At 40.7% G+C, this 16,118-nt stretch overlaps 1 protein-coding gene across 1 annotated transcript in view; it reads right to left on the reverse strand.

The window, feature by feature from the left end:
• Positions 1–16,118, reverse strand: part of UGCG (UDP-glucose ceramide glucosyltransferase) — a 57,625-nt gene that overhangs the window by 3,642 nt on the left and 37,865 nt on the right. The window contains exons 3-8 of the mRNA XM_018569952.1: positions 14,759–14,861; positions 11,221–11,322; positions 7,337–7,449; positions 2,801–2,979; positions 2,213–2,299; positions 892–1,081 (exon numbers count right to left, since the gene is read on the reverse strand). Coding sequence (XP_018425454.1) covers positions 892–1,081; positions 2,213–2,299; positions 2,801–2,979; positions 7,337–7,449; positions 11,221–11,322; positions 14,759–14,861 — 774 coding nt within the window. The remainder of the gene's footprint in view (positions 1–891; positions 1,082–2,212; positions 2,300–2,800; positions 2,980–7,336; positions 7,450–11,220; positions 11,323–14,758; positions 14,862–16,118) is intronic.

The following is a 16,118-nucleotide window of genomic DNA, read 5'->3' on the forward strand; positions in this document are numbered from 1 at the left end:
CTCTGATCATTACAAGGAGAAACACAGGTGGGTGGGCGAGGGGGCGTGTCTGGTACGGGGGCGGGAGGGAGCTGCCTCTCTGCTCTGATGTCATCCAGAGAGCAACAGCAGCTACCCCGAAGGTAAGAACTAGCGCTATCTTCAGGGATGTCTGTAATATAAGACCTACCCCGAACTAGGTCTTATTTTCGGGGTAGGTCTTATATTACAGAAATCCCCGAAGATAGCACTAGGTCTTACTTTTGGGGAAACACCGTAATTAAACCAAGTGAGCCGTGCAGCAAAACGCTAAAGAATACTGTACTGTGCTCCTTCTCCATATACAGCTTATAATGCAAGTCAAACCTACAGTGATAGGAAGGGTGGTAGCCACATGTCATAGAGAAAAAAAAACACAAAAAAAACAAAACACCTCTACGAATCTTTGTGTAAAAAACAACAAAAAAAAAACACGCACCTGGCTTTGGCAAATGCTCCATTATAATGTATGTATGTATGTATGTATGTATGTATGTATGTATGTATGTATGTATGTATGTATGTATGTATGTATGTATGTATATATATGTATATATATATATATATATAAATAAAGTTGTTAGATGCAAGTGTAGACTGGAGAAAAATGAGGAACATATTACAGTAAGAGTTGAATGTACTGCACTATGAAATCTTGATTTTTATATAGATTGTGATTAAAATGGGCAAGGCCTGCACAATCTTTGGAAATTTCAGAAAGATTGAGGCAACTTGACACCGACAAGAAACTGCTCCAAGTCCGTGTGGAAACTTGTAAAAGATTCTGCCTTGTGCAGTAGTACAGAGATATGCTGTACTAGGTACTGGCTTAACCAAATACATACGGTAACCAAAGAGATTAGGAAACCTCACCTGGACACCTCGAAGTTGAATGTAGTCAAATATAAACCATGCTAGACAATGACACATAAAAAACACCATGATATCCCATCGAAAGATATGATGTGCCGCCCAGCCGATGATTAAACTGGCTACAAAACATTCAGATATGGGTTCACATATGATCGTAGCAGGAACCATATTGATCCTAAGCTTAGTCCACCTGGAAAAAAATAAATACAAAACGTAATTTTTTTATTTTTAAATGTTGGATCTTGTTATTGAGTAAGACAATTTTTTAATGAAAAATAAGTGATTATCCCCCTTACATCAGGTTCTCCAACAAGCAACCCATGATTTGCAGCCGCTTGTCAAAAATGATGCATTATCCCATCCAACAGGAAGCAGAGTGTGCAGTCAAGAGATCGGAAGAACTTCACTTCAGTATAGCCAAGGTTATATTATAAACCGGCTGTCTCTATCTAAAGCTAAATTAAGGTGTACCTTTAGCAAAAGAACTTAAAGTGACGTTAAACCCTCAGATTTTTTAACATAAAACAATACTGTAATGTGTGCCTTACTGTAATCCATGGTAGTTTTGCAGTCTGCTGCAAAACAGAAGTTCTGCCCAGCATGAGAACAGATACAGATTTAAAAGGAAGAGCAGCAAAGAGAAGGGAAACTACCATGGATTACATTAAGGCACACATTACAGCATTGGTTTATGTTACAAAATCTGAGGGTTTAATGTCACTTTAAGGTTTTTTATTATAGGAAAGGTCAAAACCTGTGTCAGGAATTTATCGACTTCTGTATGCCTGTTGGAGAAATTTCATTACATTTCCTATCCAAGACATTTCGCTGTTACGGGAACAGAAAGCGAGGGGAACTTTCTCCAAAAAGGGACACCGCAGCAATAAATACTGTTTAGTATAGGGAAATTTCCCCTTCTGTGTCCCAAAGTCAGCATCAAGCGGGCCACTACCCGCTATTTGTTGACGGACATTGTCGGGATCCACCCCGCTGCCTAATTGACAGCTGGCTCTACCTCTCTAGAACCAGAGATGTTGCCGTCCCCTACCCTGTCCCTCCAATAAGTGCTGGAGGAACGGGGGATTCCTGCAGGGAGCAGAGACCGACAGTCTGAGAATGTGGATACTCGTAATTCAGTCTTCATTAAAACTCTTCTACTTTGAACTTTCATAATCTACTTTTAATGCTTGTAACTTTTTACAAGCCTTTTACTTTCGGAGATGGCATTTATCAATTCCTTTTAAAACATTTAAATGTGATCAACACATTACATACTTTAAAATTAGACAAAAGAGCAAAACAAAATTCCACGCATATTTACCTAATCATCCTAGATTGAAACTGAGATATAGAGTAGCAACCAGAATTTTGCATTGCGACCTGTGTAGCCATAGAAAACTTCCACCCCCTGTACATGGAAAAAAGAAAAAAAAGTGAGCCAGTATATTAAAAAGGTAGCATTTTTACAGCTCTTTGGTCTAGTACCAAAAATAAAAAAGTTTCCACAATTGCACTTTTTGTGGCTTTGGAAAGTTTTTGGTTTTTCATAGGAAAGGTAATTTTAGACAGATGCTAGGTGAGAATCTGTCTCAGGGAGGAGTTGAAACTTAGCCCCTAGCTGCTACAATAGCATAGACACTTTGGAAGGGCACAGCAGTAGGAAATCAACAGTATACCACAAGACCTGACAATGGTTTGTCAGAGCTTGCCTCTAGGGGATATATTTTTAGTTCTACCCAAAGCAGGGCTTTGGGTAGAGCAATGCCTAGAAATTACGATATTGACCGTTCAAAAATAAGGCAGTGTAAAAGAAATGTTTAAAAGCAACCGCCAATATCAACTATGGTCATGGTAACAAACAAAAGTGTAAAAAAAACAAAAAAGAAAACTTCAAACTTCCACAACCTACCGATCTGCGATTGCCTTGGCCATGAAATAATCTTCAGCTATGTATTGAGCAAATGCAATAAGGCCTCCTGCTTGATCCAGAATCTCTTTTCTCATCAAACAAGACATACCAGTAACACACTTAAAGCCAGTCACATTAGCAGAAATGTAAGACCTCGGATGGGAAGTCCCAAAATAAACCTATGATGTGACAATGAAAAAAAGAGAACAAAAATAAGTAAAAAGCTGAAATTTGTTTCCAATGTCTTTGTTAGTATGCAACAAACACTATTACACCGCAAGAGACACAATTGTGAAAAGTTAGAGAAAACTTTGCAATATTCTCAAGTTCTGTAGGAAGTGTGATATGTTCTTCATCTAAGTCATAGTAACCAACAGTAATGTTTAACAAAACACACGCAACACTGCCAACTATATATTGAACAAATAGTTTAGGCAAGAAGGGTCAGTGATGGAAAAACTAGGTGACTCTTTGATTGTGACATCTAGAAAGGAGGGCAGCTGGAATGAGGCATTGGGGAACGCATCAAGGGTTCTAATTAGTTCAAGTGTAAGTCTAAGACGATCTGACAATAGGATTCATATTTCTGAGAAAAAGGTTAACAAAATTGTGTTTAAGTGCAAATAGCCTGATAAAAAAAAGTTGAAGCCCCAGTTAGGTTTTTACCACTGCCCAAGTCTCCCCCCGGGTAGAGTTCCTTTCTTAATTTATCCTGGTGACAGAAAGTGATGGGAAATCCAAAATTTTACAATTGCCATTTGGACAGAGAGGAAGGGGGACAACTGTCTACGATTGATTTCCCCTCACGTTTGTAGAGGTCCCCCCCCCCCCCCCCCCCAAAAAAAAATTTTAATGTAATGTTTTAATGTTTTACACTTTAGACCCCCAATTTTACCTGTTCACTTTAATGAAGCTAGTCAAGCACAGATGGAAGGAATTAGAGCTCTTAAACTGGAAGAGACAAAAAGCTGGTCACTTCCAATTTCATTCTTCACAGGAAATCCCTCTGCTGACACCCGCCATGGGTTTTCTGGGGGCCAAGGAGGGGCAGCGGAGCCCAGGAAGCATGGCAGGGTGGGGGAGAGGGAGTGGGGGCAGCATCATTCAACAGGGTTAAAGCAGGCCTTTAATTAAAAAAAGAAAAACATGTGAGCAGACAGGCATACTATGTCTGTTCTGCTATAAAAGCTTCTTACCCATCTGCTCACAAACTTCGGTAAAATGTACACTGAGCTGCACATGCATGTACAGTATCGGCATGCCTTGGTGCTGGGATGAATTGATTCCTTTGTACATACACTAGATTCACTACATCCCAGGCAGGCAAATCAAGTTGAATGAAAATGCCACACCTGGAAGGAGACCAGCAGAGGAACTCTTGGATGTTACATCACTGGAAGGGAGGTGATTATAGGCGGATTTTCATTCCTCTCTAAATTCATGAAAGGTTTTTTTTAGATATAATTTGGAAAGTTTAGACCTTCTGTCAGATTATAACATCTGTCTGTGCCCTCTCTATATGACCTTGTAACTAATAACTTCTGATACAGAAAGTCATTAGAAATCCAACATTTTTAAGGTTTTCACCAGAACAGGAGGTCCCAATGGCAATCCTGTTCTGGTGACAACGAAGAGGGGATATCCCCTAGCTTTAGATCTTCTCTTACATCTTGCTGTGTGTCTGGGACAAGAAGCAAACAAATATCCAAAAGGGAAAAAACACATGAAAAAAAATACAAGACCATTGCCTACTCTATCCACCCAAAAAAAAGTATATACTCCATATTATACTGCATTCATACCGTAATCTAACAATTCACAAATTTTCTCAACGGAAACAAGTGCTTTCCTGCTTTCAAAGAATACAGTAATACCTTGGTTTACAAGTAACTTGGTTTGAGAGTGTTTTGCAAGACAAGCAAACATTTCTGAAAAATGTTGCCTTGATATACAAGCAATGTCTTGCAATAAGAGCAAATCTTTGTAGAAAAGCACCACCTGAATAAGGCTGTAGCAGTGCGAGCGATGAATCTGTTTAAGGACAATGCAATGTCACATTGGATAGATTCCTTGTTAAGGTTTCACGAAATGAAAAGATTCCATTGAGGTCAAGAGATAGCAGTGATTCCGCTAGTGATAGTGAAAGTCGTCCTACACAATAATCCTCCTCTCTCGTCCCCCTCACACCAGCCACGAAGGTACCGGTAATCGGCTTATTTTTCTTTATATTTTGTACAGTATTATAATCATTTTATATGGATATTTTTGGGTTGTGGATCGAATCATCTGAATTTCCATTATTTCCTATGGGGAAATTCGATTTGATATACAAGCGCTTTGGATTACAAGCATGCTTCCGGAACGAATTATGCTCGTAAATATATATGTTTAATCTTTAATACAAAGTGCAAACAACATTCAACGACCACCATTTAAATGATTTCTGGCTGGTTGCTTTGGGTTACTTGAATAATTATTTTATCAAATTGCTAACCTTTAGGAGCCGCCTTGGTTAAAAGAAAAAATCTATTAATTTAATCCAATATAAATATGAAAAAAGATATACTCCAAAACTTGTGCCTAACCATAAACACTACATAATTTACTTCCAGTTTTCTCAGTTCAGGATTTAGAAAATGTACATCTTTACAGCTCCTGCTCACCAGAACTGACATTAGAGTGCTGAGAGGACACCAACAAGCTGCATTATCCTGTCAAATGTTCATTTCTCCCAGGCACCACAGCAGGAAAAATCTACGCAGTGATATTCTGCTCTGTCCCCAGTCACGCACTTTTAGCAACCTCAGTTCAACTTTAGGCCATGCACTGAAGTCACAATCTGTTTTGTGGGATTAAATAAAGTATATCAGTGAAAAGGCATCCACCACTAGTCAGCCTTAAAAGTAGAATTAAAAAACACACAAGTTTTTTTTTTCCCTTCCATATATCTACTGCTAGAAAGCAGTAAATACACTATATTGCCAAAAGTATTGGGACGCCTGCCTTTACACGCACATGAACTTTAATGGCATCCCAGTCTTAGTCCGTAGGGTTCAATATTGAGTTGGCCCACCCTTTGCAAAGAAGCGTGATTCGTCACTCCAGAGAACATGTCTCCACTTCCCTAGACTCCAGTGGCGGCGTGCTTTACACCACTGCATCCGACGCTTTGAATTGCACTTAGTGATGTAAGGCTTTGCTTTGCTGCTCTGCCATGGAAACCCATTCCATGAAGCTTTTTACAGCCCGTTGCTGTGCCAATCTGAAGGCCACACGAAGTTTGGAGTTCTGTAGCTATTGACTCTGCAAACAGTTGCCGACTTCTGCGCACTGTGCGCTTCAGCATGCGCTGACCCCACTCTGTCATTTTATGTGGCCTACCACTTTGTGGCTGAGTTTCTGTTCCCACTTGCTTCCACTTTGTTATAATACCACTAACAGTTGACCGTGGAATATTTAGTAGCAAGGAAGTTTCACGGATGGACTTATTGCACAGGTGGCAACCTATCACGGTACCACGCTTGAATCCACTGAGCTCCTGAGAGCGACCCTTTCACAAATGTTTGTAGAAGCAGTTTGCATGCCTAGGTGCTGGATTTTATACACCTGTGGCCATGGAGGTGATTGGAACACCTGAATCCAATTATTTGGAGGGGTATCCAAATACTTTTGGCAATACAGTGTATATGCAAAAATATTTTTAAAAAGTTACTAAATAGGTAGCGTCTCCACAGCTCACTCCCGTCTGAAGATTCTCGAGCAGCCATGAAGGATCATGGGGCAGGCACATGTGCAGTAGAGATCTTCGGCCGTGAGAAGAGGAGACACACAGTGTAAGTCAATGCACACAGCTGGGAGCGTGCACGCGGACAGACACTGTGGGACATAGGAGACACAGCAATCAGTGCTGGCTCAGAGACCAGCACCAGCGCTGGAGAGACTCCGAAAAACTACGGGAAAGAAGATGATCTGATTAAGAGGCATCACTTAAGGTAAGCCCCTAAAGCAGACAGTTTACAGATTGTGTGCGACCGTGAAACGGCGCAAAACTGCAGTACCCCAAAAAGTCAATAAAAGACGCTTTAAAAACCCCCACAGGTCATCAATTTAGAGATACAACAAAATACTGGCCCTAGAATTATTGCTCTCACTCCGGCGTGCGCGGCGATACCCAACATGTGTAGCGCGTTTAAAAGTCGCCGGGAGTCTGTTTAAACAGCCCCGATGCTGGCGACGTACACTGTACGTCGTCAGTCACGAAGGGGTTAAAGACCAGCTCCAAGTTATGACCATAAAATGCCGATCTAATGTTCCTTCTAGGTATGATTTCCACAACACAGTCCTGCTGCCTATATGAAATAAACACAAAGACAGGCGTGCTTGTCTTACATTTTTATTTAGAACTTAAGTGGATTCTAGAATACGTAGCAGATTGTCAAAGTCAGTACACACCCAGACTATCTCACACAACTTGTTCCTCATCCTTCCTGGTCGTATTTATATGCAATAGTTTGTCACAGTCTAATTTTAGCTTACCTGTTCTAGTGTAGCAGCAAAGCCTTGCCTGTCTGCTACATAAGGAAGACCGTGGACCAAGCCAACCTTCTCTGTCATCTGATTGGCCATATCAGTCAATGTGTCAGGTTTCACTGTCATAAAAAAAAAAAAAAATACACAGATCTTGTTAGAAAAAGGTAATATTGTTATCAAGAACAAACACTACATGCCACAGTAATATCAGGCTAAAACTACACCACAGACTAATCTGTAATACATTTTTGTGTACAATGGGAAAGGAGAGAACAGGTTTTAAAAAGAGAACTACAACTATGAGAGGCACTGCGTGAGGCAACAGGGATCGGAGTGAAACTGAGTGAGGGAAGCTAGGACGGGGCTGGCTGTAAATCTAATGCTATAGTGTACTGCAGGGGTGGCAAACACAAGGCCCGCGGGCCGAATCCGGCCCGCCGGACCTTGTAATGTGGCCCGCACAGCAGCCAGGGCCGGTCCGCTATGCCAACTCTGTGCAGAGCAGTGTCTACTGTGTGGTAGCGAGCAGAGCCGGCACTACCACACAGTAGACACTAGAGGGCGCTGCCCCTAGTGAAACCAGGCCAGAGAAACACCTCCTCCCCCAGCCCTCTCTACTCTTTCCGGAGCTTGCTGGTGCTGTTCCTGCAGCCTGCACTTTCCCGGTACCGGTCGAGATATTAACATATGAATGGGCTGCGGTAATTTGCATATCAATAAGCCGCGGCCCATTCATATGTAAATATCGCGGCTCATTCATATGCAAATCGCCACCCCTCCCCCGCTGCTAAGGAAGAGAAGGGAAGAGAAGACTGCAAGAACAAGGTATGTGTATGGTCAGGGATTTACTCTCCCATGTACTGGATGTGTGTAATGTATATGTCGTACATATATACAGCACACACCTAAACAACACTACAGCAATAGATTTACAATTCTCCCCTGCTAACATGAATAGGTTAAAGCATGATCTATAGTACATAACATGTAGTTACACTATGGATAATTTAAAGTGACATTAAACCCTCAGATTTTTTAACATAAAACAATACAGTAATGTGCGCCTTACTGTAATCCATTGTGGTTTCCCTTCTCTTTGCTGCTCTTCCTTTTAAATCTGTATCTGTTCTCATGCTGGGCAGAACTTCTGTTTTGCAGCAGACTGCCTTGTCTCAGGAATGGATATATGGTGTCTGTGTGTAGGTTTGCAACCTGAGCCAGCACTACAGGAAGAGGCACTCAGCTGCAAAGGGAAGTTCTCCCCAAGCATGAGAAGACATGAGGATTTAAAAGGAAGAGCAGCAAAGAGAAGGGAAACAACCATGGATTACAGTAAGGCACACATTACAGTATTGGTTTATGTTAAACAATCTTAGGGTTTAATGTCACTTTAACTTTAAAAAAAAAGTATCAGTAATTGGTATCAGCAAGTAGATGAGGGGAAGTACTTGTACTTGGGCCTGAAAAAGTGGCATTGGGACATCCCTACCTACTTCCCTCTGTTAAAGAGAAGTGTTTTTAGTGTAGTCTTTTTTCACAGCAAAGAGATCAGACCACTATCACAAGTAGAAAGGCAATCCACCCCAATTGGAGACACAAAAAGGCAATATAAACTTGGCACTGGTGCTAAACATTTTCCAATTCTATCTGAAATCAAAAGTGAACCCAAAAGGACAGAAAACAGGGAAGTTGCCATTGCCAACTTGGTTTTTAAAGTTACAGGCTCATGAACCGTCAAACTGATGGGTCTTTATGTCCTAGTGAATCAATGATCTAGACAAGCATGCAGTAAAAAAAAAAAAAGGCGTTCCGGACGACGACAATAGCCTCAGAGCCTACACATTTAAAAACTCCTATTCGCTGCCTTCGGGTTTGTTAAATACCCTATTGAAAGTGTGTTAAGTTTAGGGCTGCAACAACTAATCGACATAAATCGATTATAGTCGATTATTGAAAAAGTTGTCAACTTTTTCATTCATCGATTAATCGGCTTCCGATTGGTTGGCCCTGTTCACAGCTCCACACGCTGCGCGCCACACCTCCTCCCCACCTTAGGCTCGCCGCTGCCAGACCGCCCGGCCGCATCCACGCTCCACACGCCGCACCTCCTCCCTGCCTCACGCTCTCACCGCCCGCCCACATCCACGATCGGCACAGGGACATGGGGAGAAGAAGTAAGGAGGAGCAGGTGTGGGTGGAAGCCAGCCGCTGATAAGACAGGACCGTTCTCAGAAACAAGTTGCTGGAAGACTGCTCATGTAAACCTGCACTTTCCCACACATGGTGCTCTATCATGTATTGCTGGGATAGTGGGATTTGTATTCCTTTATAGCTGATGGTACATTCTGCTGTATTGTATATTACACAGAGCAATGTATCATTAGCTATAGAGGAATACAAATACCAGCGATACATTGTACACTGTATAATGTATTGCTGGGATTTGTTGTATTCCTATATAGCTTACGGTATTCTGCATTGCGCTGTATAGAGGACTACAAATCAAGGAATAATACATTATACAGCGCAATGCGGAATACCACCAGCTATAATGTACTATTGCTGGGAATTATTGTATTCCTTTATAGCTGGTGGTATTCTGCATTGTGCTGTATAATGTACTATAGCTGGGTTTTGTAGTCATCTATAGTCGACGCCATTCTTCATCATTGCTGTATAATTTTACACTTTTCATTTCACTATATTGCACACCACACTTTTCTTTTTTTACTTCCACCGCTCCAAGCTTGCTCCTGTGATGGAGTGCAATCTCAATACAAACTAGTAGTCCCATCACTGGAGCCATTTTTTAAAATGTATTTTATTTTTTTATCCGATTAATCGAACTTAATAATCGGCTAACGAATCGATTTTGAAAATAATAGTTAGCTGCAGCTCTAGTTATGTTTGTTTGGTAAGTGCAAAAAAAAACAGCCTGTTGATTTTGCAAGAAAGCTTGTAACTTCCTGTGCACAAGGAGGGATTTGCCAACTGTAACCGATTAGGGGGATTTCCCTTCCCTGTTGTAGACAGGAAATGAGGGGATATCATTCCAATGTGAGGGAAAGCCCCTCTTAGCTGTCACACAAGTTTCCTTTATTTATGTCCTGGTGGCAACTCAAAATGTGGGATTCCATCCTCACTTTCAATCCTGGTGACAATTGTGATTAGGTTTATTAGAGTAAAGAGAGCAAATCTTCTTAATGGGGAGCAATGACAGCAATAAAAACATGACAGTGGATCTAACCACTCTACCCTTTAACCAAATCTAAAAAATGTTTTGCCTTTAGTTATACTTTAAACCTGATGAAAACGATTGTTAAAAAAGGAAGATTTACAGAATACTAGCAAGCAACAAACATTTTACTCCACAAAGATATCTCGCTTCCACTCTATTGTTCCTATTGTCCTATTTGGAAGTTCTCCTTTTCATTGTAGTATGCATACGGGCCTTGGAGAATTAAAAGATAGTTGATGGAGCTTTGCATTTTGTATTGTCTACACAACAGCCAGCATAACAAAGCCATGTTATGTACTAGGAGGATATGGAAGAATAAATAGATCATCAAATCCCGCTGGCCTCATAAAGCTCATGAAAAAAAAACAACGGAGCCAAAATGGGTTCTGTGGGGACTCCAGTCATAATGTAAAAATAGACAGATTTAAACAAATGTCAATTACCGTAGCAATTCTACAGTTAACGGAGATGACATATTATATGTAACAAGAATGTTAATTAAGCACTGAACACTATTCTTATTTCAGTGAAGTTATTTCAAAGTTACACAGTCCAAACAAATGTTTGGCGTTTGCAAATTTATACTTGGTGTCTCCATGGATCATTGCACTGATAAGCACAGATCATCAGGAATGTACTATCATCAACATACCTTTGATACCACTGTCGCAAATCCAAATTAGGTCATACTTCGCAAGCTCATATCCAGGCATTAGATTGTTTATCTTTGGATTAATGCCAACCTTTTTGCCACCTAATGGGGAAATAAAAAAATAGAAGAAAGAAGTCAAATATGGCTCCCACTACACATAAAGGACTAATTCACCTAGGAATGCATACAAATCAGCTACTATAAAGAAAATCCACAACTATGGAAGAAGAAAAAAAAAAAAAACATGGAGTCCCAACATTTCATACTAAAATTTACACATCTAGTTTACTACAGGAATCACATATATAAAAGTATGGACCAGTAATAAAGTAATAAAAAGTAAACATTTGGAATTACTTAACCCCCTTCGTGACTGACGGCGTACAGTGTACGTCGCCAGCATCGGGGCTGTTTAAACAGACTCCCGGTGACTTTTGCCGCCGGGACTCTGTTTAAACTTGTAGAGCCGACTGTCGGCTTTACAACAGAAGCGATCCTGGCGAAGAATCTGATGCACACCAGTGGTACTTAGTAAATATTGGCTTCTAGAAAGTGCATAGGTTATTAAAGTTGAGAACCACTTTCGCCACTAGGCGATATTTGCAAGCATTGCAAATGATTTAACTCCTTCTCATCTGCAACCCTGATATTAACGTCCCTCATTAAGAGTGCAGAGTATGCGTTAATAAACAGATTCAATGAAAAATAGCAGCTGCCATTTACAGCGTTCAACAACCAATCAGCATAGTTCCCGCTCATGAAAGCGGATCTTTATCTTGTTCCTTTTATACTTTTTCAGTACACCAGACACATCAATGGGGAGTACTGAATCATGACAATATATTCGCAGACAGGAAGATCTTTAAACTGCCTTTGAGGCCTGCCAATACAAAGTCAGCTGAGTGCAAGAACCCCCTCCCCAAGGCCACAGCTATTTTGCAGTCATATTCTGCTAAACAGTACCCAGGGACAATGTCAAAGTGACAATAAAACCTTGTTTTTGTTTTGAAATCAGCAGTGTATAAGGCAATTTATTTTTTTAAATTCTACCATTTAATTTATTTTTTTTAGCAGCTTCGATTCTGTGGCCCCCCTCCACCCAGTTTACAGGTGTCACCTTTGCCTAGCAAGTCGCAGAAGAGACATCTGTGCGTGCATGCTACCGGACGGCAACTGAGCCGAGCTGTGTGTGTCCACCGACACACAGTGCTTGACAAGCCACGCCCCCTGTGCTCGCCTCCTCACAGTAATTTGACAGGCAGGTGCAGTAGCCTATTGCTGCCCTGCCCTCAGTGGCCTTGGGATCCCACCCCTCAAAACAGAACTTCGGGGACACAGCAGATAGTCCGTGGGGGGTGGGGATTTCCGTTCACTTCATGTCCTGGAGACCCAAAAGAAGTGAGCCAATAGCCCTCATCAGATTGATCTATCCCAATTCGCTCTAAAACAGTGACCTGTGAAGGAAAACTGTACACAGTCCATACCCCACATTTTTTATATATATATATATAGAAGTGAGCCAATAGCCCTCATCAGATTGATCTATCCCAATTCGCTCTAAAACAGTGACCTGTGAAGGAAAACTGTACACAGTCCATACCCCACATTTTTTATATATATATATATAGACAGAGCGGCACGGCTCTGTGACAGGAGATCAAAGGGAGATCAGTATAAGGTCTCCCTTTGATATTCTCTCAGTCACCGAATGCAGGAAGTGATGTATATTACATCACTTCCTGCATTCAGTGTCACTCTCCAGCTACAGAAGCTGATGACGACGATCTCTGCTTCATCAGCTTCTCTGGGGGTCCCTAGGTGACATTAGGGGTCTTGGGGACCCCTGATGTCTCCATAAAGAGGAGCTGTCATGTAAATTGGCTATCACATAGGAGGCTTCTTAGCCCTCCATGTAATAGCAATAAAAAAGTTGTGTGTAAAAAAAAAAAAATTTAAGAATCATAAAAAAAATAAAACCATTTTTTTAAGTCCGCGCCCCCCACATACACACGCAGATATGTGTCGGGTGCGCCTAGGTGCGAAAACGACGATTGCACCGCACATGTTACATATCGCCGCAAATGTCAGGACCAATAATTTTAGGGCCATTAATCACTGATAACACTGAACTGATGAGCAGTAAAAGCGGTTTAAGCGTCGCCTATAGGCGTTTTTTGCGATTTTGCGGGCGCACACAATTTTAAGGCTTGACATGTTTGGTGTCTACTTACCCGACTTTTATGTTTTACCAAAAATATGGGTAAGAATAAATGTTTTATAACAGAACGTAGGGAAACTTTTTTTTTCTTTTCTTTTTTCGATAGATAGATAGATAGATATAGAAATAATGTAAAATCTGCGCTTATGGAAGGAGTAAAATATAAAAGCTGTTGCGCTATGGTTTGTAGAAACTGTGAAAAAAGTGAGTGTGCCTCTCTCTCTCTCTCTCTCTCTCTCTGATTTTATAGCAGCAGTTTACTGCTGCTGCAAATTGCTGTAGACACTGGTGATATACCACTAGAAGTTGTCGCTGCTACAGGTTAAACAATCACTACATCGTTGGGTTGCCATGCTCTGCTACAAATTGCTCCACTTACGATCTCCATAACAAATTGCCAGTGTAACATGGCCCTGAAGAATACTAGCTTCTTTACTGCCCAGGTTTTAATATTTTCATACATGGGGGGGGGCGCTCTTCCCCTCTTGTGGTCTGTTGCCGGGGGGCCGGGGGATTGGGGGTCTAGGTATTTTGGACACAGGGATCAGGGTGTCTTTTTGATGCCCGTGGTTTAGGCAAGTAGATCTTCAATCTTACAAAATGATGCTGTAATCTTATTTATTCAAATCAATTTCTTTCTATACATGTATTCAATAGATTTTTCACAACATGTGTAAGTTTTATCCTGTTTTACTCTTTAGGGACTAGGCCCCTTTCCTGCGGAAGCATATACAGGCGAAACGCATCGAGACAATCATTCTTCAGCACCGCAAGACCTCGGCTCACCTATGGATGCATATGCCCTTTATGGTCTTGGGCTTTATCTCCTAGCCCCTGTAGAGGTGCTGATTGATGTGGGGCCAGTCACATGGGTATTGTGTTCTGGTTCTATTTGCTTTTAAATGTCTACCTACATGAGATGCATTAAATGTTGTAATTTTATTTATATATGTTTGTGCGGAAATATTTCCAACAAAAAGCAACAAAAACCCCCCACTGTCTTCTCTGGTTCATTTTCGCTAACGTTTTTTGTAGGAGTGACGAGCCCTTATACCTGCTTAGAGACCCTCCTGGGCCCAGGAACGGGCTGGGAGTTATTTAATCAAAATAGGCAAAATAAATAAAAATAATAAATAGGCACCTAATATTAATTTAACATGAAATCCTGCATGCATTGCTATTCAAAGTAGGTTGCACTGTATTGGTGTGAAAAGACCCATAGAAAACAACAGAATGCAATAAACCTTTTTTTTTTTACATTTTGGTTACCCACCTGGCAAAAAAGTTCCCTACCACCATAATGTTCAGAACAGCACTTACCTATAAACAAATTGGCATCCACATTCGGATATTTTCCAAGTAGCTTTTTACATACATCCACTGCCGGATCATCAATATCTTGCACACATAGAAGAATTTCAAACTGTAATTGACAAAAAAAAAAAAAGATTAAATGTATGTTATCACACTCTGGGAAAGGAAACATGGGTGGTGTGTAATTTTAAAATAAAATGTCAAATAGTAAAGTAAAAGGGATCGAGTACAACAAAATAGGACTACCAAAATTAAAAAGTTGTAACTTTTCTCTACTCTTTTTTCTGTGTTTTAGAGAAATTATACCCGCTATTTATTAGAATGATGGAACATAGGTGTGTGAGGGCGCACACGTCTTCCTGCAGCTTCGGGCACATAACAAAAAAACAAAAGAAAAACCCACGTCCCTTCACACTGTACGCTGCAACGCACCGCATGAGGCCTAACAAGTATAAAAGTTAAAGAACATTGAGATCTATCCCTTTTATTTATGGGGATTTTTGTTTCCTTGCACAAACACAAAAGCCTAAAAATATGTATGGAAGTTACTAGCCTACTTTTTACTGCATTAACTAAAATTAAACAAAAGAAAGTGACAAGTCCTCATCAAAAGCCCCAAAGCTACTTTATACATACTTTACATTCTTATGTCAAGAAGAATTATGCTACATTTTCACAAATTTGTTTAAATATGCCATTTTGTTGATTGCCTTAAAAATGTTAGACAGGAATGAGCAAGAATGACATTCCTGGCAGTGTAAGCAAACAAACACGATCAATGTATAATGTAAATAAGTCTATACCAGACTATGAGAAATATATACTGCCCAGCCGGAAAAAAAAAGTAGTCATACACACTTATATTTCATTGGACTTAAGCTTTGATTATGACACGCATTCGTCATGGCATCGTTCGAAAAACGTATGCAGTGTCACAACACTTATTTCCATCCAGAGTTGTTCATCTTTCACCAAGATCTTGTACTGATGATGGGAAAGTCGGAACATAGCGTAAAGTCTTCTCCAGCACATGCCAAAGATTCTCAATGGGGTAAAGGTCTAGACTCTGGTGGCCAATCCATGTATGAAAATAATGTTTCATGCTCTTTCACAATTTGAGCTTGATGGATCCTGGCATTGTCATCTTGGACTATGCCCGTGCCATCAGGGAACAGATTATCCATTGATGGAAAAACCTGGTCATTCAGTATATTCAGGTAGGCAGCTGACCTCATTTTTTGGGAACAGGACGCTGCTGAACATAAACCTGACCAAATGAAGCAACCCCACATAACACTGCCTGAAATCCGGGTGGTGACTTTTTTGGCTTGGCAGTAGATATAGGGCTTCTACACATCTTCTACCA

Source organism: Nanorana parkeri, unplaced genomic scaffold (genome assembly GCF_000935625.1).
Source record: "Nanorana parkeri isolate BGI_ZX_2015 unplaced genomic scaffold, ASM93562v1 scaffold1432, whole genome shotgun sequence".
Classification (NCBI taxonomy): Eukaryota; Metazoa; Chordata; class Amphibia; order Anura; family Dicroglossidae; genus Nanorana; species Nanorana parkeri.